Here is a 26,371-nt window from a genome sequence, read left to right as displayed (position 1 = left end):
GACAATTGAAAGGAATTTTAATTGACTCATCACAAAGCACTGAACAAGCAAAATAATGTTAATAGAAAATTTTAAATAAAATATTTAAAACAAAAACAGCAGTGCAGAAAACAGCATTAAAATGTTGGCATAATCACACACATTTTAACACTTCCACATTCTTTTTGGAATCCAGGCTTCTACACTTGGGGAACATGTTAACTTATAGGAAAATAAAAGAATGCAGATGAACTGACTCTACAGTCACAACACAAAAAATTTCCCTAGAGTCCTATTGCCAGATAAGCAGTTATATGAATTTTAAAATCAAAACAATATGAATAATTCTTTGTTCTTTAAAGTAAGTATCCAAGAATTATACTAGAAAAATGTGCGCATACTGAGCTGTATTTATATAATGTCATTACATTCTCTGGCCCATCAGGCTAGATACATTTATTTACTAACCTCAGTTATATATTACTCTTCACTTTGTCAGAACGTTTGCCAGACTTCTCAGAGCAAGATATATCTTAAACATTCAAACATTTAAAGAATGTAACCATAGGAATCCTCTAATCCAACTGGGGATCCATTTTGTTAATGACACTGATCCTCAGGAACAAGCGCACTAAAGGTGAGTAGCACAATCAGCATTTTCACACACTGAAATTCATGAAATGACAATAGTGCAACTATTATGTTTAACTGTAATTAAGTCTGAAGACAGGTATGTTGTTCAAAAGGATTAAAACCCTAAGCTACAGAATTGTGTTACATAAAAGGATATGGAAATCTTACTCATTCTTTACAATAAATATGGGAGAGTCCTCTTAAAAATTAAAAATTCAAGACACATTCTAAATACTTTCAAACTGAGTTACTCTAGCCAACACCTATAAAGTGAGAATTTTGTGTACAGAATTCAGGAATTACCTTTAAAGGCAGGGCATGGAAATTATTTGCCTGTCTTTAAATTTTGCTATTTGCCTCTGATTGAGCATGAGATAATCCTGGTGCCAAAGTCTGCTTTATAAAAGATAAGTGGTCACATATCTGTGGAAACCACCTTGTTTTGTCAATGTTTTTATGTAGGAGGCATGTCATTTTCCAGTTATAGCTACAAAGTTTCATAATTAAGGATTCTAGTGCTGGAGAGAATTTTTTTTGAATACCCAGATAATTTTCAACAAATTTATCTCTCACTTTTTAATTCATAAGGAACAAAACTGATACAGGTTTATGTGTCTCTGTGTGCATCTTAGTATTTTTGTTTTGATATTTGTTAAATAGTTCACATTTAACAAATGTGTCTGAAGTCATCCACATAGTAACTGTTCTATAGTAGACACTGGGCTCAACTATTAAAATTGTATACAAGGAAATTAGGGGTGTTGCAGTATTTGGTTGCAAATAACTTGCCATCTGGTGTTGGGTCAGAAAATGCTATTTCGTCAGTCCTGAGAAAACAGCCAAACATGAAGCAGTTCCTAAAGAAGAGGAAAAGACAATTTAATCCTAAAGAAAAGGAAAAAACAATTTAACAATGAAATCAACTTAAAATTCTAATTATATATATTTTTTTGTCTCCTTCAAGAAAAAGCAATTCATATATAAAATTTCAATTTCTTTAAATTCTCTTGATTACAATAAAAAATATTTTAGTAAGTGATAAAGTGATTTAATGCCTTAGATTTTAGAGGTGGAAGTCTAATGATACCATTTCACACATGAGCACACTGAGGTCCAGAAAAAATTCTGCTGAGATGCAAAAGGAACCATTCAAATTATGTAGCTGACTCGAGAGGATCCATGGTAATGAGCAACAAACAGGCGGTAATATTGCTGATTAAAAGCAATAGTGCATTAAAACCAAAAACTCACCATCAACAACTTTAACCAACAACTATTCTCCTCAACCACACCACACACTAGGAGCTTAAAAGAGGCAAAAACTAACCTGCATTTTGACCACAACTTTCCTGACCCAGCTCAGCCAGGATTAAAAGTAATACAATGAAACGGTTAAAAGAATTCAACAAAATTGAAGGAAATTCCATAAAGTAGCCAGTACTCTTCAGATTCTTCAATGCCATAAAAGACAAAGACTAAGTAAGAAACTATTCCAAGTTAGGAAAGATGACAAAAGAGCTAGGACAACAATGCAATGTGATTCTGGCAGGAAAAAAAAATGCTATGAATATGAAGGACATTGGAGATAAATGACAAAACTAAAATAGGGACAGTATGTCAGATAAAAGCATTCCATTAACATTAAATATCCCATATATGAGGACTGAAGTGTGCTTATGTAAAAGACTATCTTTGGTGTTAAGAAATATACGCTGAAGCACTAAGGGCTAAAGGGACATCATGCACATAAATCAGAAAGCAAATGTTACAACTTGATGAATCTGGGCAAAGGTAAATAAGGGCTTTTTACTATTCGTGCTACTCTTTTATAGGTTTGAAGTTATTTCAAAAAATATAAAATTAAAGACTGGATTCAATGAGAAGATAGATATAAGCATATGATAATATGTAATTTTGTACACGGTTTATTGCTAAATTTCCTAGAATCCAAAGCAAAACACTGGTTTGATTAAACAGATCTTACTGTCTTTACAGGTGATAGCAGCTATGGAAAGAATTTCAGATCTGTGGGTTCGAGTCCTGTCATTTCATTTGCCTGTCAGTATAGATGTGTACTAATAATCCCCAGGTGAGCCTCAGTTGCCTATATCAAACAACTAGGAACAATATTCTACTCTTATGAGGATTAAACATATATTGCCTGTACAGACAAGAGAGAACTGAACCCAAGGCTCCTCATTACAGGATTGCTGCCAATTACCTGTATCTCCAAATCACAGATGTGAGAAGAGATGTGTTCTCAAATGAATGTTTTTATTTCTCTGTTAAAGGTAACTTAATTTTTTATTCATTATTGCTTATAGATAACCTATTGCTTTGGTACCCAAAGTATGATCTACAGACCAGCAACATTCTTCATCACCTCAGAGCTTATCAGGAATGCAGAATCTCAGGTCCCACCCCAACCGACCGAATCATACCTGCATTTTAACAAGATCCCCAGGTGATTCATATAGACTTCTAAGTTTGAGAAACATTAGACTAGACTGGTGGAACTAGGTTAGATACTGGTATTACCCATGCCAAATTTATGCATTCCTTAAAAAATATAGAAAACAGAGGTATTTCATAATTAACCATCAAATAAAAATCTTTACAGACGCTAATTTTTCTCACTGTTCCCCTTTATAAGGCATGTACAGGGGACTAGGATTATGGCCCAACACTGGATCCCACAATGGTCTTGGGTGTTCTTTCTTAAAAAGTGCATAGGACTCAAAAGGCTAGAATAGCACTACTCAAAGTGTGGTCACTGGATTGTAACCTCTTAACTTATGTATAGAGGTCGAGAGAGTAAGTTGTGTGAAACTCATTCAAGCAAACCTACATCAGGTACATTTACAAGCAAGAAATAAGTTCATTTGTCACATTAAGAAACTTCAAGTAATTAAATGTTAGTTGAAAGTGTGCACCTGGGAGTTTAAAATGGCAAATCACTTATATTTTACTGAGATACAATTCATATATCATAAAACTCACTCTTTAGAAGTGTACAATTCTGTGGTTATTCATATACTCACACAACTGTGGAACTACCAATATCCGTTCCAGAACAGCTCATCATCCCAAAAAGCAACCCTATACCTATCAATAGTCACTCTCCATTTACCCTGCCCTCAGTCCCTGGAAACTACTATTTTCTATCTATGGATTTTATTGTTCTAGATATTTTCTGTAAATGGAATCATACAATGCAGGGTCTTTTGTCACTGGCTTATTCCAATGAGCATACTATTTCCAAGGTTTATCCATGTTATAGATGTCAATACTTCATTCCTTTTTATGGCCAAATAATATCCCATTGTGTTATTGTACAGAAATGCCACATTGTATTTATCCACTAATCATAAATTTGGTTGTTTACACTTTCTTGGCTCTTAAAAAAATAATGCTGTTATAAAACTTTATGTACTAGTTTTTATATGGACACTTGCTGTCATTTCTTTTGAGTATATACCTAGGAGTAGAATTACTGGGTCATATGGTTAACAGTTTAGTTTTGTGAGAAACTACAGACTATTATTCCATAGCAGCTGTACCATTTTACATTCCTACCAGCAATATACAAGGATTCCAATTTTCTCCACAATATTTGTTCCTCACTAATACTTGTTATTTTCCTTTTTTTAAAAAAAAATTTATAGTCACGTTAGTGAGTGTGAAGTGGTATCTCATCATTGTTTTGATTTGCAAATCCTCGATAGCAGCCATATATATTTCTTCTTTGGAAAACTGTGTATTAAAATCCTTTGCCCATCTTGAAATGGGGGTGTCTTTCTATTGCTGCACAGTAAGAATTCTTTCATATATACTGGATATACTAGGCCCTTATGAGATGAATAATTGGAAAATATTTTCTCCCATTTTGTGGGTTGCCTCACTAATTCAGTTTTATATTTAGTTATATATATGAGTTAATAGTAAGTCTTCGCTAATTACCTGGTCACATACCAGTTCATGAATATGTGCAATTTCTGTAGTTCTTTTTTATAAACTTATATTTTACTTGTATAAATTATATTTAGTGCATGTTAACTTTTTTATATCTGCTGAGTCTAATAAAAATTTGGGCTGTATCTTCCATTTTTTATTTTGTTTTTCTATTTCACTTTCTAGCAATTCATCTCATTTTATTAAAGTGTTGGTCTATAACTAAACTAGTTTTTCACTGCAGGTAGTTTGATTAGCACTGGGCTATAATGTTCATACTTGGAATGTTGTGCCCTAAACTGAGTGAGTACATCTAGTGGGGGGGTTTTTTCCCCTCAAGTGCCAACACTTGCCTTTGCCTGACTTTGATAGTACTTAAACAGAAGTGTCTTAACATCATCATTCCCTTTGACTCATGAGCCAGGAAAGGTTCTGGGAAAGCTAATCTGGGCCTAGACCATTTTATGTTATTTCTTACCTGAGAGTATCTACCAATCGTCTTGCGATGCGCTTTCTTCGTTTCAACCTAAAGACCCAGATTCTACTTATTCCACATACTGCAGGCTGTGGTACATCTGAACATTGCCAAGCCCGGTGACATTCTTTAGAGCTTACAGATTCTGGACCAGTTGGTTCAGAAAGGACACGGAAGGCCTGCAATAATATACAGATGCATACAGAGCTAGCAATACAGTTGAGTTTACATTTCTCTTTAAAATTCATTCCTTAAACAAGACTTAAGTATCTAAAATTAATCTTATACCTTCACCAAAAATGTTTAAATTCTGGCGCTTTTTGAATTCTTATCCATTTATAGTGACACAATGCTTAAAAAAATACTAGTGACGTTGAGATATTCCCACATTCTAGTGTATTACATACCATTATGAAACTTCCTTCTTCTGACTAAAAAAATTATAAAAATCAGACTCTTCCTTTTAATATAGTACATAGAGCTCTCCCATTCTCTCCAGCCTAAACTATATGATATCCTAAGAAACTGATAACACTAAGGAAGATTTTTGCATACTAACTATGAAGTTTGGTCAGCATTTAAGGACTTTTTTAAACTTCCTATTTTGAAATAATGTATCCTTCACCCAGTTTCCTCTGTAACTAACCTATAATACCAAAACCAAGAGATTAATACAGGTATTAACATAGGCGTATTGTTCTATGTCATGGAGCAATTCATCATACCTGCATAATCATTTAAGCACCACCACAGCCAACCTGTATACAGAGCTCCTCTATCATCTCAAAGATCTTTTGCTACCTCTGTATAACCATACCCACCTTTCCCCCTTCACCATCCCTAAGCTCTGGCAACTTCAATCTGTTCTCTACCTCTAAAATTCTGTTTTTTTAGGAGGATGTCATATAAATGGACTCATACATCATGTGACCTTCTGAGATTGGCTTTTTTTCACTGGTACATGCCCCTGACATATATCCAAGCTGTTGCATATATCAACAGTTTGTTCCTCTTAATTGCTAAGTAATATTCCATTGAATGGATGTACCAGTTGTGTAATCATTTACCTACTGAAAAACACTTTCATTGTTTCCAGGCTACTACAAATAAAAGTGCCATCCTCATTCGGGTATAGGGTTTTGTGTGGAGTAAGTTTTCATTTCTCTGGGATAAATGCCCAGGAGTAAGATTGCTGGGTCATACGAAAAACATAGGATTATTATTTTTTTTAATATTCTATTTAAATCCAATTTATATGATTAATTTTTTAAAGAAACAGTCAGGGTGCCTGGGTGGTACAGTTGGTTGAGCCTCCAACTCCTGGTTTCAGCTTGAGTCATGATCTCAGGGTCGTTAGATTGGGCCCTGCACTGGCACCGTGCTCGACGTGAGTCTGTTTTGGACTGTCTCCTCTCTCTGCCCCTCTCCCACTGTGTGTGCACACATGCTCTGCTCCCTCTCTCTGAAATAGATCTTTAAAAAAAAAAAAAAAAAACCTGCCAAATGTTTTACAGTCTTAACATTCTGTTCCCTCCAACAACAATGTCCAAAAGACCTAGTTTCCTTGCATCCTTCCCAGCATTTGGTATTGTCACAATTTTTTTAGTGTAGCTGCTCTGATAGCTGGGTACTTAATTTTTACCATCAAGAAAACTGCTTTTGAAATAAAAAGAAGAGAATATGTTGGCTATATTTGCCTATCATCACTACATATACAGTCTACTTCTTTAAAATAAAAGGTCAAATTGATCATTAATACAAACCAGCTATTTTTTTGCTCCAACTGTTGATAAACACACAGGAGACTATATTATGTGTCTACATACATATATGTGTGTGTGTGTGTGTATATATATATATATGTGATTTATGTATGTGATATATGTGTGTATACGCACACACACACACACACACATATATATATAAAAAGAGAAAATATGAAAGAGCAATAAAGAGAGTAGAAATGAGGGGCACCTGGGTGGCTCAGTTATGTGACTGGCTCAGGTCATAATCTCAGGGTCTTGGGCTCCTCACTCAGCCAGGAGTCTGCTTCTCCCTCTCCCCTCTGCCCCCTCCCCACTTGTTTGTTCTCTCTCTAATACATACATATAATCTTTAAAAAAAAAAAAAAGATAGAAGTGAGAGGAGAAAGGGAGGCACTTACACAAAGGTGTAAGATAAATTTATGTTAATATCTTTTTAAGACATTTTAAGACAATATTTTTAAAAGGTAGGCGACATCAGTGTGTGATACTATAAAGTCAGGTAAAAAAGAACACACTTGAACTATAATTCTCTGTAGCTAAAGATTATACTGTAATCATCTTGAAGGCAAAAATTATATCTCTTTATTCTAGAATAAAAGTTGGCAACTTTTAGGTTCTTTGGGCCATGTGATCTCTGTTACAAAAACCAACCACAGATGATATGGAAATAAGCATAGCTGTGTTCTAATAAAATTTTATTTATAATACAGGGTAGTGGGCCAAACTTGGTCCAGGGGCTGATGTCTGCCAACTCCTCGTCCAGAACATTGCTAATTAGCACCTAATATAGATTCTAATTAAGGAACAATAATCATTTTGCCAAATATATTAACCTGCACTAAGTCACATGTACAATATCTGGGCTCTATAGATTTGCTTATTTAAAATCACTGTATTTTATAGTCCAGGTATGGAAATGACCACATGAACATAAGACTGACTTACTTATTCTGCTTACATATGACAAAATGCCAAATATAATAGAACTAAATGACTTCAATTATTGATATGGCCAAGGATACTTTTGGAGGTGGAAAAAGTCATTAATAGTATTCTTAAATGCTTATTGAGATTTCACCCAACTACGTTTCTGCTCACACATTACACTAATAATTTAAGACATATACCATACCTGTTTGATGGGCTCTGCAATTAAACACCCAACTACTTTCTTATCATCAGATATGAAGAGAAAAGTCTTGGTTTTGTCTGGACATCTGGGAACAACTTGGTGGAAGCCCAATTCATTATCAACAAGTTCTTGGACATCTTCTACCTAATGATGTTAAAAACCAAAAGAGATTAACTTGTTTTAAAAAGAACAGAAACTATATATATATTTAATAAATATATAAATATATGTTTAATATATTTACAAATATTTAAGTTATTATTATATTATATTTATTTAAATAAATTATTTATTTAAATTATTATTATATTAAATATATATTTAATATATATATAAATATATATTTATATATATAATCACAAAATTTGTGATTACTATCATTTTAGCTTTTTACCTCTATTTCCTAAAATTTACACACTCCTCAAATTACTTTACTATTGATGCATCTGCCACTTTGGAAACAGGGTTTGAAAAACATATTTTACAGATCACTTTCAACAAAAAGAAATGCAGACTCCTGGGGGAATTAGGAGTGGAAAGTGCCAAAACAGATTTTGTTTCAGCTTTATTCATTATTCACTGGGGGCTCAACATCTAGCCCAAGAAACAAATACCACCACTAGAGAAATATATTCTGGGGCCATTAATGTCTCAATATTGAAAAGTTTAGTTTATTTTTCACAAGTAAAAATGAAGGTCAAGGATAAAACAGATAACTGTTTTCTTTAATCTTTGACTGACACTTTGTCTTATAATTCCAAATTTAGTTTTATATAAACCACTATGGAAGTCATCCCTGCGTGAGCACCAAAGTGGATTAGCTATCAGGAAAGGTGTTTTATAAGTCAAACTACGTTGATTTCTTGGTGAGAGGAGAAAGAGGGAGTAGGAGGAGAACAAGGATTAAAAAACGAATGCTCCATACCTTTCTGATAGCATAACTTGGATCATGTGGCAGGACCAACACAATTTTCCCATCCCAAAACTCTGCTACAACACGTTCTTTTTTCCAGCCCTGACCAAAGAAAAAAAGTCACAGTTTAATTTGAAGAGGGGGGAGAAAAACATTAAATAGTCTGGAAAGAACAAAAAGATGAACAATGAAGGATATGAAAAAAGACACAATTTATCTAAAGGGATACGAAAAGGGAAATAAAAGATGCCTAAAATAAAGTGCCTGTCCTCAAGAGCTGACACTCTAGAAGGAGATATGTACATAATCTACTACAAAATAAAGCAAAATCAATTAAAGAGCCCTTCATAGGAATATATAGGAAAAAAAGAAGATGAATTATTAGGAGTAGGAAGGTGGAAGAGGGCTAAGATAAGCAGTTTTAATAAACCACACTAAAAATATAGGAAAAAAGATAATCCACTTGAGTAGCAGGCACAAATCACAAAGGCCAACAATAGAATGTATTGGACTAGAAAGGTGCTTTATAAAAAGGTGGAACCTCTCTTATCAGAAAAGAAAAAGCCTGCAGAAGCCACAGAAAAGCTGTTTTTCTAATCCTATCTACAAGAAAGAAAGTAAAGTGAGGAGGTGCAGGGAAGTGGAGTCTCCTTAACTCTTTAAGTTTTGTATTCTAAATTGTTCAGCTCTGCTCAAAAGGCTAGAGTTGACGATGAAGGGTGTTCACTCAACCTAGAACAATACTTCTATTAGGATAGAAAGTTTGAAATAGCACTTTTATTAAAAGTTAACTTTTAAATATCATCAACCTCAAGTATAAAGACAACACAACTGCAGATGGTATTTATAGACATATAAACCTTTCAATGTTTAAGCAAAAGAAATGTATCTTTTAAAGCAGTTTTACTTTTAGAACAAATTGAAAGCCTATTTTTTACTTACTGTGTATTTGATTCCCTCCAGAAATCTGTGGTGATGCCTAACATGCTGCAGTTCATCTTCAGGGTTGGAGGCAGTATAGATCATGCCACAAGACTTACACACAGTGGTTCCAAAATGTTTCTGACCTGCATCCTGTAATTGGGAAAGAAAAAGTCCATCTTAAACATATCACAAATAGCTCTGTATTTAGTTCATGTAACCATTCATTCAAATTTCTCCCTAATTTTTCTTTTGTGCTGGCATGAGTAAAATACTAAATGAAAGTCTGGTTACTATATCCTCTTCCCCCATCTCCTAAACAAAATGGAATGAGAAGAGAACTTGATGAAAGAAATGAATTTTTATTTATTATACCATTTTGATGGTATAAAAAAAATGAAGATTCTTTGGCAGACCCACAATTTTAGAAGGAATCAAATTAAATCATAAAGATAATAGCTAAGATAAATAATAGTTTCTTTACTAAGATCTTAAATGAGAGACCTGAAAAGGCCTTGTTTCAATTCAAAGAGGCAGGGGAAAAGTCTCAGGACTTGTATATTTATCATATAGTATTTTTTTCCTTAAGTGATTAAGAATATTAAAATTATTTGCTGCAAGAGTTAATAAAAAAATATATAATAAAAGTTCAGAAAAAGCATAAATTCATGAATACAGGAAAGTCAGGAATATTCCATTTTATGGCTTATTAACTTCCATTCTATCTCATGAGGTATTGTTTAATGCTACTGAAAATACCAAGTTCCGAATGAATACAGGGGGACTGGGAAACTTTTTCTGCAAAAAGCCCAGACAGAAAACATTTTAGGCTTTTTTTGTCTCACATTCTTCTCTTTTTCTTTTTTCCAACCCTTTAAAAACATAAAAGCTATTCTAAGCTTATAGGCCATTTGGTCTACGGCCATAATATGCCAAACCCAAGTCTAATACAGTGTAGTTATTATCATCAAATATTCTGTGGATCAACAAGAATTGTCCTATCTGAAGACCACTCATTTATCAACATTTTACTAAATTACTAGCATTGTCCAACATTATGAGTTTGAAAATCTACTTGACTATATTTAAATGCTATCACTACAACAAAGCTGGCATTTACAAAACTCAGAATGTCTGTAAACCATGTTAACTATGCTAAGACAACATGTCTAAGCCACATGCACAAGAGAAGCTTTGTTTTAAATTTACTCACAATGATGAGCTGGTCTTCTGTTTCTTTATTTGTATCCCTGGCATTAGTACTTTTCTGCATGTTGATCTGTTTCAAGTTAGCAGATATGACAGATCCCACAGAAGACTGTTCTTCAACTAAAGATCTTTGAAATGAAAGTTAATAAACTATTACTATATTATTTAATTATTTGATAAACTAAAAATGTCGGAGGAATTACAATGAGGATATGTACATATTTGCAGAGCACCTTGCAATTTTTATTGCTCTATTGACAGTAACTTGAAGTAACAGGGTTCAGAATAAGAAACCTGAAGCCCAGAGAGGATCAGTAGTTTACTCCAAGTAAATTAACTAGTAAAGAACGGCAGTTAGACACAAATCCTCATCTTCTAACTCCAAGTCCAAGGGACCCTCATTAATACTACCAGATGCACATAATGCAGTCACAAGTTTACTTCTCTTAAAAAGTGATTTTTTTTTTTTTTTTTTTTGCTTTGCCAACTTTAGGGCAATGTTTACCCATGTAGACATAAAGAAATTCCAGTAGCAGCAGAGCAAATAAGTAGTTTCTATTATTGAACTCCACAATTCCACAGGACATCAGCCACCAGCAATATTATGATCCAACAGCTCTACTTGGGCAGCTGGGTGAGGCTAACATATTCACTGGTCCTCATACCTAATGCACCACCCCACTAGTCTCAAATACTTAGAAAAAAATATTTTGGCTGGATAGATGGTGTTGAGACAACCTGTTCTCATTAGGAAAGAATGTTGGGATTGGCTTACAGAGGTTGTAAACTGGAGGCTCTCAGGCCAAATCCAGCTAGCAGGTATGTTTTGATTGGCTTACACAGTGTTTAAAACTTTGGATTAGCTACCAATATTTCAATACCTAGAGATTTCACTTAAATATGTGTATTTCCAATATTGCAAGAGCCACTGTAAGATCACCAGACCATTCTTTCTTCAAAGAATGTAATTAACACAGCAGTGCATGTGCTTTTAGATGAGGTATACATTCTTCAGTTGGTTCCACTCTTCACCCAATCTCTGCAGGCCCTGAGTTTATAACTCTTGTCTTATCATCAAAGACCCTGGTTTTCCAAGGACCAAAAGAATAAAAATCTGTGGAGAGTAAAGGTAAAAGAAAACTGGCAAGGAAAAAAGACAGGTGCCCAAAGTAAGAGATTCAGAGAAAACAAGTTAAACACACACACACACACACACACACACACACACACACACGGAAAAAATCTGTCTAGTGCTTCAAGACTAAGCCAAGCTATCCTGTATTTGACTAGAATGTCTTTCAAATTGACTTGACATTATGGTAAGAAATGTATTTTACATTTTGACCAATACAGAAATATACATAAAACTAAAAACCAAGAAGTTTCACTAAATAATTTACTGTAAATAAATTACTGTGAGAGATGCATTATTCCACTTTAAAGATTCTCGATATGATAGTTTTAAACTGCTTGGACAAACCACCTATGGTACATGCCCATAATATAAAACACATTCTCTAGTTGCTTGGCCCTCTCCTGTTCCTTTACTAAGGAACTCCGCTCTTCCTATCCCTGCACATATGACCACAATCTCTTTATTTCTATCTTAGTAATTTTAATACTTCATTACATGCATTCATTTAAATGCCTGTCTTCTTCCAACCATAACTTCCATGATAGGACAATGTTTTTATCTTCACAGCTCCAAAACTCAGTAATAGTTCAATACCATGTAGTACTCTATAAATGTTTGCCAAAAGAGTAAACAAAGAGCCTGGAGAATCTGTAACCTATCTAAAGTAAAAGTCATAGGTTAATCCACAAGAGAATGAGGAGATCTGACCTTTGGGTCCTGCATAAAGAGAAATTTCAAATAATTTAACCAACCATATCCTAATATCTCCTTAGGCTAGATTAAATTAGTTTATACACTGTTATCAGGTAATTGTGGTAGGTTTCAATCCTCAATGAATAGTCATGAAAGACAGAAAAGGTACAGAAACCTAGAAATATGGCCTTTAAAGAGGGAAAGTTGCCCACCCAACCCAATCTCAGTTAATTTATGGTGAGGTGCTCTGAAAAGTAGAACTTAGCTACAGGTTCCTTGCTCAATACCTCTAGTTATTTATCATCAAGTGGAGAGAGAGGGACCAAAGCCACTCAGGAAGATGTTAAGGCTATAAGAAACATCTTTTCCAGAGCTTTCCCATCTATTCTGTTCATACCCACCCATTCCTAAGATAGCAGCAGCTTCAGCTGGGATTTCTAACAGCACTGAGCTGCTGTAAGTTACTCCTCTGGCCAGTTTCCTAGTCTATAAAATGGGGGCAATAATAATGGTACCTACATCAGGAGGTTGTAAATGCTCGTCAAACATTAACTATTATTAATATGTAGTCACCCGGGAAAGGCAATATAGCTGAATGGGCTTTAATCCAGATACAGATTCTAGTCATGGCTGCTAAGAGCTGTTGCACCTCAAAGCTGTGCAATTTTAACTGGATTACTATCAGTTTCCTTAGCTGAAAATGGAATCATTAATAGGATCTACCTTCTAGGTTGTTTTAAGAATCAAATGAGATGAACAATATAAACTATTTCTTATGGGCTAGGTACTGTATAAAAATGTTAGCAAAATGGGGCACCTGGGTGGTTCAGTTGGTTAAGCTTCCGCCTTTGGCTCAGGCCATGATCTCAGGGTCCTGGGAACGAGCCCCGCATCAGGGTCTCTGCTCAGCAAGGAGTCTGCTTCTCCCTCTCCTCCTCCCCCTTGCTCGTCCTCTCTTACTCTCTCAAATAAATAAAATCTTTAAAAAAAAATAATTTAGCCATTATTGTTGCTCAAACCCATGAAGATTTTTCCCTTCTCTCAACCCTTAGGTTCTTACAAAGTTTCTATGAGAGGGCCTGATTTCATCTTATTTTCAATATCCCCTTGGTGGGGAGGTATAAAAATACTCTCCCAATTAAATAGTGCAAGAAAGAAAGATACCCAGAGAACTCAAAAAAATTTTTTTAAAGATTTTATTTATTTATTCATGATAGACAGAGAGAGAGAGAGAAAGAGAGAGGGGGCAGAGACACAGGCAGAGGGAGAAGCAGGCTCCATGCCAGGAGCCCAACGCGGGACTCAATCCCGGGACTCCAGGACCGTGCCCTGGACCAAAGGCAGGTGCTAAACCGCTGAGCCACCCAGGGATCCCTGAGAACTCAAAATTAAGTAAACTTTAAACACTGAAACAAGAGCCATCCTTACCTTTTTGTATTGACTGAAGACACACTGAAGATAGGATAGACAATGGACTCAGGAGAAACTGGTCAGGGGGAAAATGACAATAATTATATTAGAAAATAAATCATAAAAAAAAATCATAAAATTTTAAAGGTTAATATGACAAAAATATCCCAATCACTTCATTTCAAGATTTAACAAGTAATCAAGGCTGTATGGTATTGTCAAAAGGACAACTAGATCAACAGAACAAAATAGCCCCAAACAGACCCCCGCAAATACAGCCAACTGATTTTTGACAAAGAGACAAAAGTAATTAAACAGAGAAAGGATGGGCAACAAATGGTGCTGGAACAATTGGACAGTCATATGCAAAAAATCCTGGCAACACTTTTCCATAAAAATTAACTCAAAATGGGGGGTGCCTGGATGGCTCAGTGGGTTAAAGTATCTGGCTCTTGGTTTGGGCCCAGGACATAATCTCAGAGTTGTAACATCAAGCCCTGCTTCGGGCTCCATGCTCAGCTTGTCCCTCTCCCTCTGCCCCTCTCTCTCTCCCTCTCAAATAAAATCTTAAAAAAAAAAAAAATTAACTCAAAATGGATCACAGATCTATATGCAAAATGTAAAACTATATAACTTTTAGAAGAAAACATAAGAGAGGGACGCCTGGGTGGCTCAGCGGTTGAGCGTCTGTCTTCGCCCAGGGTGTGATCCTGGGGTCCTGGGATCGAGTCCCACATCAGGCTCCCTGCATGGAACCTGCTTCTCCCTCTGCCTGTGCCTCTGCCTCTCACTCTTGTCTCTCATGAATAAATAAATAAAATAATAAAAGAATAAATAAATAAGAGAAAAATCCACATGAACATGGATTTGGGTATGTTTTTACATATAACATCAAAAACACAATACATAAAAGAAAATATTAAGCTGAACTTTATCAAATTTAAACATTAGCCGTGATGGTAAGGGATCCCAAGATGAAATGCAGACTGTGACAAGTGAATCTAACTGTATCAGAACTGTATGGAATAACTGCAATGAAAGAAGTATGGGAAGAATGGGCAGCTGACTTTACAAAACTGTTTTAACTAGAAATTAGAAGGCTAAAGACAAAAGGACTGAAAATATACTCTTAACTGGTATATATTTCTTACAGGAGTGTGAATTAACAATTCTGAAATTATTGTGCAGGTGTAGTGGGACTGAACAATTAAGTGGGTGGATAGTGAACAGTGGGAACCAGGTTTTCCACTGTCTGTGGGAAGCTATGGATAAATAAGCAAGGAAGGGATACACGTTATGGTACTGGATTAGAGTCAGAGACATTAGGTTTGAACTTGTGTTTATTTAGTATCTGTACAGATGGAGAGACATAAGAACAGCTACAGACATGTGTGTTTACGTGGGTTTACATGGGTTAGTATATATACATCTAGTTCCTAGTTTCGTCTGCTGACAGGGCATAGAAGCAATGACACACCGGGAACAGTGAGCACAAGTTCAGATCTTGGTTTCTAAATAGAAACCCAACGGAATTAGTTTCCTTGGAGAAATGGCTGATTCTAGGACTGGGGCAGGGGAAATACAAGATGAGCCCGGAGCACCCTGAAGTGCTGGAAAGTAAAGAAGCGTTCAAAAAACAAAAGGATGGGACATACCAAAGAGAAGGACCTGAAAAGACCTTCTCATGGTCAAAGCTAGAACAATCTGAACAGTAGAATAATGTAGTATGCCATTATCACCCAAAATAGAAAATATTCATGTGTCCCTACTAATAAGTATCCATGAGTCCATTTATTTAAAGATCGAATAAATAATGAGAAGAGAAGAGAAAACATTTCTTTACAGAAGAATGCCAAATAAAATATGCAAGTAATTCTCCCTCCAGATGATGGAGCTTAAAATCCCCTCCCTGAAAGGATGGGCTAGACTTAGTGATTTACTTCCAAAGCATAGAGTATGGAAAAGGAATATGAGGGCAGCCCAGGTGGCTCAGCAGTTTAGTGCCACCTTCAGCCCAGGGTGTGGTCCTGGAGTCCCGGGATCAAGTCCCACATCAGGCTCCCTGCATGGAGCCTGCTTCTCCCTCTGCCTGTGTCTCTGCCTCTCTCTCTCTGTGTCTCTCATGAATAAATAAAATCTTTAAAAAAAAAAAAAAAAAGAAAGAAAAGAAAGAAAGAAAGAAAGAAAGAAAGAAAGAAAGAAAGAAAAGGAATAGGAAAAAACTGCAAACCTGATCTTAACCAAATGACAGGTTAACATCATCTGTAATGTCATTTGGATATCAGTACTCCCAACTAAGTGTGGTGAGAAGCGTACTTCCCCTTAATTGCATTCTTCCCCAAAACCGGAAGGTCCAGTCGATTAATGAGACAAGGATCAGACAAACCAAAATTCGGGCCACTGTATAGGATAACTGGCCAATCAGTACTCAAGAAGGTCAAATCATGAAAAACATGGAACAAGCAAAAGACTGAGTAAATGTCAGAGCAGAGGAGATAAACGAGACATAACTAAATGCAATGTGGTACCCTGGACTGGATCCTAGAACAGAAAAATGCCATTAATGGAAAAACTGGTGAGCTCCAAATAAAGGCTAGCATTTAGTTAATAGTAATGTACTAATAACATCAGTCTCTTAGTTTTAACAAACGTGCCATGGAGATAGAAAATGGTATAATGGGGGGAAATAGGGTGAGAGATATCCAGGAGCTCTCTGCATTTTTTTTTTAAAGATTTTATTTATTTATTCATGAGAGACACAGAGAGAGGTAGAGACATAGGCAGAGGGAGAAGCAGGCTCCATGCAGGAAGCCTGATATGCGACTCGATCCCAAGACTCCAAGATCATGCCCTGAGCCAAAGGCAGACGCTCAACCGCTGAGTCACCCAGGCGTCCCTCTGCACTTTTTAACTCTTCTATAAATCTAAAATTACTGCACAATAAAAAGCCTATTTTAAAAAAAGGACCAGGCATGCCTGACCAGTGGCTCAGTCATTAAATGTCTGCCTTCAGCTCAGGGCATGATCCCAGAGTCCCAGGACCCAGTCCACAATTGGGCTCCCTGCAGGAATCTGCTTCTCCTTCTGCCTATGTCTCTGCCTCTCATGAATAAATAAATAAATCATCTTTAAAAAGAAAATAAAAAATTTTTAAAATTTAAAAAAGGACCAAAGTTAAAATAGCAGTTGATTAGAGAAAAATATATTGCAAGTGGGCTATGTGGTAAAAAGCAAACTTTTAACTTTCCATTGAAAAATAAGAGCCCGTTTAAAAAAGAAAAAGAAAAAGAGCCCGTTCTCTAGAAATAAGGACAAGACAGGTCTGATCTGCTGTAGGTAAGTTACTTAACGTAAGTTTGTTTCCTCTACTATAAAATGCGTATACAAATCCATTTCCTAGGGTTGTTGTGAGAAAAGATAAATTGTAATTAAGTAATAAACTTTTGCCATTTGTATACTACCTTTATCAATTTTGCCATATCCTTATACCATCTGTAATATTTTTTATTCATTAGTTTTCTTTAAATGAACTTAGTGTAGTGAAATAAATTTATTAAAAAAAAAAACTTTATAAATACTGTAAAGAGAAAGCCATTATTGTTCTGTTACATGTTCTATTATATCAGTAATAGCACAACCCATGTGAAGCCTGACACATACTAAAACTTAGCACTGCCTGGTACCTATTCAGCACCTAGTAAATATTAGTTATTAGCAGTGTATCTTAGAATTATCATTATTGACAATTCTTCTATATATATCATTAGATCCTCTTAAGGACTATTGTTCCAGATTATGCTTTTAGTTTTATCTTTGTTTTCTTCCTACGAACTGCAGTTTTCTCACTTCAATCAACATATATACTCCTAGGATTTTCATTATTTCCAAACTTACAGATATAACCAACAAAGTAAAGTGACCACCAAGAATCTGGTTGGTAAAACAAAATGTTAATTAACCTCTTTATATATTCATAGTTTAGTAAATACTGTTTAATCGAACAATGATACCACAAGTTAGTAATGGGATTTCAGAAGAGAAATATAAAAATGAAGACTAACCTCTTACTTTAGAGCTCTCCTCCCTAGATCACATAGCTAATTAGTGGTAGACCTAAACAAAATCCCAAGGTTCCTGATGCCCAGTTCAGTGTCCTTTCTATGGCTTTGTAAATTATCTTACAATAAGGCTTTAATCACAAATATGTAACACAAATTGTTTTTACTCCTTCCTATGATTTTGGGTAAGATAAGTAGGTTAGGTGTGATGAGAAGACTGCGTTTTAGGGAGCTTAAGTAACTTGACCACATCGCATGAACCAATCATATATCCGTATTTAAATTCCTGCCTAACATCTCTGGCTCTCCTCAGTCTCCCTTGTTTTTAAAATGCACCATGTTGCTTATCAAAGAAAAAGGTGTCACTGAGATAAACACAAAGATACAAACACCACATACTTGAATTTAAAAAAAGCACACCACATACTTGAATAAAAAAAAAAACCAACACAGTATTGTATATAACTCCATATTGACTCATGTAATGAATTATCACTCTAAATAAATAAACTCATTTTGAGAAGTTTCTCTTACTTACCCGCCTTGTTTTTACTGAGAGAATCCTCTGAAGGAAAACACGCATTTTCATTAGGTTTACATTCTCTTAAAGAAACTACTCCACCAAATGAGTCCTGAAATAATGAATAGAGAAAATTAAAGGAAACCTATAATTCAAAAGAAAAAAAAAAAGAAAAGAAACCTATAATTCTTAATTATTTTCTATCTCATGAATGAATCCCAATAGATCTATTTCTAAAGCAAAATATCTAGTTCATTATAAATTACACTTCTAAACTGATTTTAAATCCTCAATTTTCAAACTACTTTAAGGATAATTTCCCCTAAATGTACATAACCTTTCAAAAGATAGAGTGGGCATATTTAATACTGTAATTTGTCATCCTGTCAAAAATGTATTACACGTTTGAAATATAATATATAATATCAGGAAGTATATTATATACTTATATATTATCAGGAAGTATAATATATACTTCCTGATAAAGATGGTAGAATGACGATTATAAAACATCCTTTCTATGATCATGAAATTAAAAAAAAAAAAAAAGTAAAAATGTCAAAAAAATTTCCCGAGCAGCCACCAAACTGGAAGGGACAACCTGTCATAAGCCTTAAAAAGACAGCCAGGGACACCTGGATGGCTCAGCATGTGATCCTGGAGTTCTGGGATGGAGTCCCACAACAGTTCCCCATGAGGACCCTGCTTCTCCTTCTGCCTGTGTCTCTCCTGAATAAATGAATAAAATCTTAAAAAACAACAACAAAAACAGGCAGCCAAGGAAAGAAAAAGAACTCTCTGGAGTAGCTGGGAGGCTTCTACATCCCACTTGTTGGGCAGTAGCAGGGAAGGGGGAAAAACAAAGTAGAAAACATTTTGAAGTATTTCACTAACACTACTAATTTGGTAAGACTCAGAAAATACATATAGCTTGGGAGGAAAGGAAAAAAACCCTTTTCTTTCTTTTTTTTAAAGTTTTTTAAAATTAATTAATTAATTTATTTATTTAATTTATTTATGATAGACATAGAGAGAGGCAGAGACACAGGAGGAGGGAGAAGCAGGCTCCATGCCGGGAGGCCGACGTGGGACTCGATAACGGGACTCCGGGATCCGGCCCTGGGCCAAAGGCAGGCGCTAAACCGCTGAGCTACCCAGGGATCCCCAAAAACCCCTTTCAACTAAAGTAGAACTCCTATTCAAGACCATTACATCTCAGTAGAGATGGGACAATGCATCAGTTTACTATTATTTCTCAGGGCTCCACAGGGATTTGAGGAAAGGTGATGTACTCTCTAAAGAAGACGGGATTCATCCTTGGCTAGGAGAGAGGACTACTAGTAGTGATATTTAACTTGAGCAGAGCTCAGTTTCACAAACGTAAGGTGCACAAAAGCCCAGCTTCTCAAAGATTACTGAAAACTAGACAGAACTCAGTATCATGCCCCTTATAATGAAGTTCAGAGAAGAAAACAAGGCAGAGGGAGAGTGTAGTGGAGAATTCATCATGTCACTGTATAAAGGCTGTATCTTTATTACCAGATAGGGAGAATACTAACCAGGAGATGGATGGGTAGAAATGTGGACACCCTTCTCTTCTCCCCTGCCACTTTTACTAATTTGAGAATTCTAGCATGAATTGTGCATTTTTTAAAATTGAGGTACATTTATGCAAAATCCACAGATGTAAAATATACAATGATTAGTTTTGATAAAATTATACACTCATACCAACAAATCCAGTCAAGATATGGGGGTGTTTTTCGGCAGAAAAAAATAAGAGAATTAGTAAAATCAGAATGTCATGGCTTAGCCAGCAGTAACAAGATATAAAAAAAAAAAATTGTCTTTTCTAAAATTTTTTTTCTACAATTTCCAAAATAATCTAGTACTTTAAATAATGACCTGAAACAACAAAAAACCAAATGCTCATATACTGAAAAACTACTACCTGTGTTATTTCTACTTTCTAAAATACTACCAAATAAAAATCACTAAGCTTCCCTGGATTTTAGTAATTTTTAATGAAATGTATACCTTAATGCAAGAAAATGTAGGCTTCCTTAAGCCAAAAGAGAAAAGTCCCATTATCCCACTCTGCCCCTAAATTCTTCATAGTGATTAAAATATAGTATTTGGCTTCATAAAAGTCCGTTGGACTGTAAAGAAAATAAAAAGTTTTCAACCATGTTATATGTATTATGTATACTGAAGTTATTCATATAGTCAACTTAGTTTTTAAAGTGACATATTTGGTTTTCTTTACCTTTGTTAATTTCTCTTCATTTTTACTTCTTGTATGAAGCAACTCAATGTTTGGTTCTTTTTCTAGTAACAAGCACTCTGGCACTTGCCTTGCAGTCTCTGCATTAGAATCTTTGATCACTTTTGATATATTCTTTTCTGTGAGTTCCAGTAATGGCTTGTTTTCCAGAGACAATTTTCTAAGACAGGGCTTTTTTCTAACAAAAAATGCTGCTCCACCCTGGAGTGTAACTTGTGGTTTGACTTTTTGGCTTAGAACCCGAGGAGCATTCAGATTATTTTGAGCTGAATAGTAATTATTCTCTTTCTCTACAATTGGCTTATAGGCCACTCGATTTTGCTTGGAACTTTTAGAATTTTTTGATGGAGGCTTGATGCATTTGTATTTTGGTTGACATTTAGAAGTCTTTTGTGGCCTTTTAATCATCCTCTTGGAGCAGACTGGTTTTCCCTGAATTTTTTCTGTCACAACAGGAAAAGATTGGTCTTCATTATTACTTTTTAGACAAGCAGATCGACTTTCTTTTATCAGCTTTCTCTCTAATGGGTTGAGGTACCACTTATCTTTCTTATAAAAGGATACAGAAGACATAGTAGATTTAAATGGTGAACCTTGACTTGCAGATGGCAATCTGATTTTAGTTGTTTCGGATGGATTTGAAAGGAAATGACTTTGCTGAGAGCAATGAACCTTCTTTTCATTGTTATCACTGTAATTTTCATCAGGTGATGGAAATGTATTTTCAGCAGAGTCCAAAATTAATTTCTTCGATGGAATGTCTGATAATAAGCTATGAAAAGAAATGAAGTCCATTAGTATCATTTTGCTTCAATTTTATGCCAATCTATAACTAATAAACAACCATACTTGTAGATCATACTAAAAACAATACATTCTCTCTACCAAACATCCATCCATACACATTCTCTATTAGTTTACCAGGATTCTCAAAATGTGTCCATACCGAAGCAATGAAATATTTTTCAGAAGTAAGTCCCAACAACGCTTGCCAAAACAAACACTGTTAAGAAAGAACCTTTGATATCATGTGCGCATGCACATGCGACTGTGTATACGCTTTAAGACCTATTTCTAAGTTTTGGCCATATACTTATAGCTCATCTGGCTTTACTGGCTACTGTGAGTCCCCTAAAACTATTAATTCTAATAATAAACTGACTCCCTCAAGCTTGTTCTGTGGGGAATAATTTATATCCTGTTAGGACATGTACTAAGCACTGAGTAAACACACTTTCTAGGATGGCTCACAGAGGAGGAGTACTGTATGAAAAACACTTTGTAAATTATTATATAAGAAAAAGGAGCAAGGTAATAAAAGATTTGACATACATTTCCAAGTCATAGAAAACAGCTCTTTCTGATTCTCTCCAAAGACACTAAATAACTAAGGTTGAAAGCTTACAGTATTTCCAGATTAGAATTAGAATATAAAATGTTCCTATAACCACAAGAAAGGACAAGTGGAATAACAGAAATTTTAAGAAACAGAAGAGAGAATATAAGAAACACAAGGAGGTGGATTTTTCTTTTTTAAGAATTTTTACACACAGGATGAGACTCACTTGTCACAGTTCAAAGAAGGCTGCTTCCTTTTTCTCAGAGTAAAAGCCGACATCTTCTTAACCGAACTCCTAAAAGCAATAGGAAAAGTAAAATAACCAATTTTATCCAATAACATATAAAAATCACTATATCAAATTATACTTGCAGAGTCTGAAAAAGCTTTTAGATGGGTAAAGGCAATTTTTAAAAAAGATTTTTATTTATTCATGAGAGAGAGAAAGAGGGAGAGAGAGGGAGAGAAGGAGAGACACAGGCAGAGGGAGAAGAAGGCTCCATGCAGGGAGCCTGACATGGGACTTGATCCCGGGTCTCCAGGATCAGGCCCTAGGCTAAAGGCGCCAAGCCACCCGGGCTGCCCGAGTGAAGGTGTTTTAAAAAGCAAATCATTTTATTAAACATTTAAACCACGAAGGTTAAAAAAAAAAGAAAAAAAAAGGAAAAACACTTTACCATGGCAATGAAGAACAAGAAATAATAGCAGAATTAGCACATCTGTTTCAAGCTGGTAAATGATCCTACCAAGGAGGAATCATTTTTTTTTTAAACTCGATTTTAGGGCACATTTTTCCCCCTTTGATTAACTTATACCAAGTTCAAATACTCTGCGGGGTATCTTTCTGTGATTTCCCTCGGCAGACCCTACACTTCCTTCACGCTCCATTTGACACATTTTCTTGTTGGTTTAACTGTCTTCCTCAACAGCCTGAACGCTCCATGAGGACAGAGGCTGTTTCTAGCTTTTTCTTCAGAGTTCAGCAAGGAAACGGGTTTGGCATAAGCGCCTCCCAGCTTACTCCTGAGGAGCCTAGAGCAAGCCGCAGGTTTCCTAGTTCCTGAGATACGAGGACCTCCTTCGGCTGCTGAAAATCAACACAATCCTGCACGTTAATTCTCGAACACCAGAGAGCCTGGTACGTTCCTTTCCCCTTCTTTCGGAGCAGGTATAGTAATTAATAATAATAATAATAATAATAATAATAATAATTCACGAGCATGATTTCAAGGTCAAACAGGAAACCAGGGTCTCTGGAACTCAAGGTCGAACCGCGGCTGAAGAGAAGGTTCTTGTGAGGCTGAATGAAGAAATGTGTGGCAGAAAAGCGCGCCTGTCCCCGAACCCAGTCATGGCAGAAAGAGACAAGGCAATCCTAAATCAGAAAGATGGAAACCCGCTGACCTCACAGTGCGGAGAATCCCCTGCGTGGCTTCGGTCTCGAGCTGCTGAGGCGCCAAGCCCTGAGCTAGAGCTCGTTTTCCTTGACGTTCACCCCCACGTTCCACAGAACCCCCCGTGCTCCTCCGTGTTCCGCCCCACGCCTCCACCCCCCCGCCCCGCGCAGCACTTACCTGAGTCTCCAAGCCCGCAACCTCTCTTCGGCGGAGCCAGTTTCTCCTCCGCTGTATTCAAATTACCGCGCGCCCGTGCAGGTTGAAGCCGCTTGCGTTCTGATTCGCCGCTTTTCGGACTCTCCAAGGGCTGGCTCGCTGATTGGTCGCTCACTAGCTCTTGCCCCGCCTACCCAGGAGGCGGTCTCCAGAATTCTCCCGCCCTTAGCAGGAGAAACGCTCTCTCCCGGCCTAGGAATCAATGCCTTCCATAATCCCTTGCGGCAGCGCCGGGCTCCATTCCCGAGGTCTGGTTTAGATGCATTCTGGGAATTGTAGTTTTCGGCAGAACAAAGGTACTCACTTGAGGTCGAGGTGGACTCTGGGGTCACGTGGTTTAGCATGTTTTTGTAAAGTAGGGTCCACAAGATTCTCCAGACGGCTACCTTTCACATTTGAAACTTTGTTCGTCAGCTTAACATTTTTATTAATTATTCGTTAGATTTCTAGTTCTTTTTTTTTTTTAATTTTCCAACTTAAATTTAAAAATTAAATCATGGCACTAAACATCTGTAATGTGCCAGCCAGGCAGTCTCACGCGCTTTACTAGGTTTATTCCATTTACTTCTCGTCACAATGTATGAGATATGGATTATCCTTCTCATTTCATTGAAATGAAAACTGGGGGCCTGCAAACAATTACTATTTATAGGAGATAGCTGGGTTCTTGCTCTGGGAAGCCGTAGTGTTCTTAAAGTACTCACGGGTTGTCAGCTACTGTTTATTCTCTCTGTGTCACCAGATCCTGCTACAGTCTTTGTTCATTTTTAGTTCTAAATAAATTTAGTTAAGGGATGCACTCACTTTACTTCATAGAACTAGTCTCTCGAGGGAAATCTGGGTGGCTCAATGATTGAGCGGCTGCCTTCTGCTCAGGGTGTGGGACTCAGGAAATTTAACAGAATCCCCTACCTCTGGACAAGCAGAGCAGGACTGACTCTATTTTGGGCTGCACCCGCCTTGTGCTGACCTGCTTATTACTTAGGGCACTGTCCCGCCTTAATCAAAGACCAGGACACACCCTAATCGGAAATCCGGCCCAGTGATACTGCCCGCCCCTAGTCAAAGACCAGGGCACACCCTAACGGGAAATCCGGCTCAGTGGACCAGCATGACTGTGCAACTTTCTGCTTATCCCATTGGCCACTGGCCCCTATAAAGTTGCTAAGCCTCTTAGTCTCGGAGTCCAAGTCCCTGCTCCGCTGCGTCGGGTATACTTGGACCCAGGCTCGGGCTTGTAATAAACCCTCGTGTGATTGCATCGGTGTCGGCTCCTTGGCGGTTTCTCGGATTCGCGATCTTGGGCACAACAAGGGCATGATCCGGGGGTGCAGGGATGGAGTCCAACATCAGGGTCCCTGTGAAGAGCCTGCTTCTCTCTCTGTGTGTGTCTCCGTCTCTGTCTCTCATGAATAAATAAATCCTAAAAAAGAATAAAAAGAACTTAGGCTTGCGGAGTGAAGAGAAACAATCAGGTCAAAATTAATGGCTGGGGAGCTTTATAGGAGTAAGATTATGCCCACTTGACAAAAGCAGACTTCGGAGGTCCATTGGTTTGGAAGTGCCCTATCACACAGATAATAATATATGGCAGATCTTAGATTTAAAGGCAGGACAACGTAGAGTCCAAACCCCAAGGCGCATATGCCTCTGGGGAATATCGTTAACAAATCACTTTAGTTGAGCGCTCAGTAGGTTCTAAACCCTTTCCATTTGTTGACCTATTTAACCTTAACAATACAACCTATGAGTTAGCTGCTCTGCTCATCTTCCACTTTGATGATGGAAGGGACGCACAGAATGTGCCCCACAAGTACCTTACAAGTGGCGGAGCCAGGTAAGGACGTGCAGAGTGGAAGAATTCGTTTCATTTAAAAATAAATTTTAAAATAAAATATTTAATATTTAATAAAATATTTAAATATCTTATTTAAAATAAAATGGTAAATAAAATCATTTTAAAATAAAATGAGCACCTACTACGTGCCAAGAAGCGCTGTGATTGGCGCAGGGAACGCCCATCTGTGAACAAGGCCAATGGTTCCTGCAGCGCGGGGGGAGGGGCGCCACCAGGGTGTGATGGGTAGGAGATACAACCAACAGGTAAACTTCAAGGTAAGACCGCCCACTCGGTGGAGAGTCTAAAAATGGTCAGCCGAAGGCATTTTTCTTTTAGGAAGATAGAATTTCCCCGCTTCGTTTTCCGACCATGAATTGTCCTACCTCCATCTTCTTTCCCTCTCCAACCCCCAAACCAACGAAGCCCCCGAGCCCGGCTACACACTCCTCCTTGCCAGAATTAAAAATGGCGCCGACGGGCCGGCGTTATGACGCGCCCCG

The 26,371-nt window shown here is 36.7% G+C and overlaps 1 protein-coding gene across 2 annotated transcripts; it reads right to left on the bottom strand.

Annotated features, from left to right (window-relative positions):
• Positions 1-26,332, bottom strand: ESCO2 (establishment of sister chromatid cohesion N-acetyltransferase 2). Of its 2 annotated transcripts, none has more exons than XM_072719540.1 (12): positions 26,012-26,332; positions 23,993-25,454; positions 22,645-22,713; positions 21,062-21,851; positions 18,814-18,907; positions 14,236-14,293; positions 10,984-11,107; positions 9,792-9,923; positions 8,862-8,951; positions 7,937-8,080; positions 5,042-5,217; positions 1-1,469 (listed from the first exon to the last, which is right to left on the bottom strand). In XM_072719540.1, exons 3-12 carry the CDS (start codon positions 22,695-22,697, stop codon positions 1,337-1,339), a joined length of 1,794 nt encoding a protein of 597 aa, XP_072575641.1. In that variant the 5' UTR covers positions 22,698-22,713; positions 23,993-25,454; positions 26,012-26,332; the 3' UTR covers positions 1-1,336. The 2 variants fall into 2 exon arrangements, with proteins under 2 accessions (XP_072575641.1, XP_072575642.1); XM_072719541.1 differs by lacking the exon at positions 26,012-26,332 and having other exon boundaries at positions 21,062-21,522; positions 21,673-21,851; positions 23,993-24,092.
• Between the last annotated feature and the right edge of the window lie 39 nt (positions 26,333-26,371).

The sequence above is a fragment of the Vulpes vulpes genome, chromosome 9, assembly GCF_048418805.1.
Source record: "Vulpes vulpes isolate BD-2025 chromosome 9, VulVul3, whole genome shotgun sequence".
In the NCBI taxonomy this organism is placed as follows: domain Eukaryota; kingdom Metazoa; phylum Chordata; class Mammalia; order Carnivora; family Canidae; genus Vulpes; species Vulpes vulpes.
This window is presented reverse-complemented; position numbering and strand designations above follow the sequence as displayed.

Excerpts from the sequence above, each read along its gene's own strand:
- ESCO2 (XM_072719540.1), bottom strand. The coding sequence starts at position 22,697 with ATGTCGGCTTTTACTCTGAGAAAAAGGAAGCAGCCTTCTTTGAACTGT. Across the intron at positions 18,908-21,061 it reads ATGAAGAGAAATTAACAAAG|GACTCATTTGGTGGAGTAGT; the intron begins GTAAAGAAAACC and ends TCATTATTTCAG. Across the intron at positions 8,952-9,791 it reads TGGAGGGAATCAAATACACA|GGCTGGAAAAAAGAACGTGT; the intron begins GTAAGTAAAAAA and ends TTCTTTGGTCAG.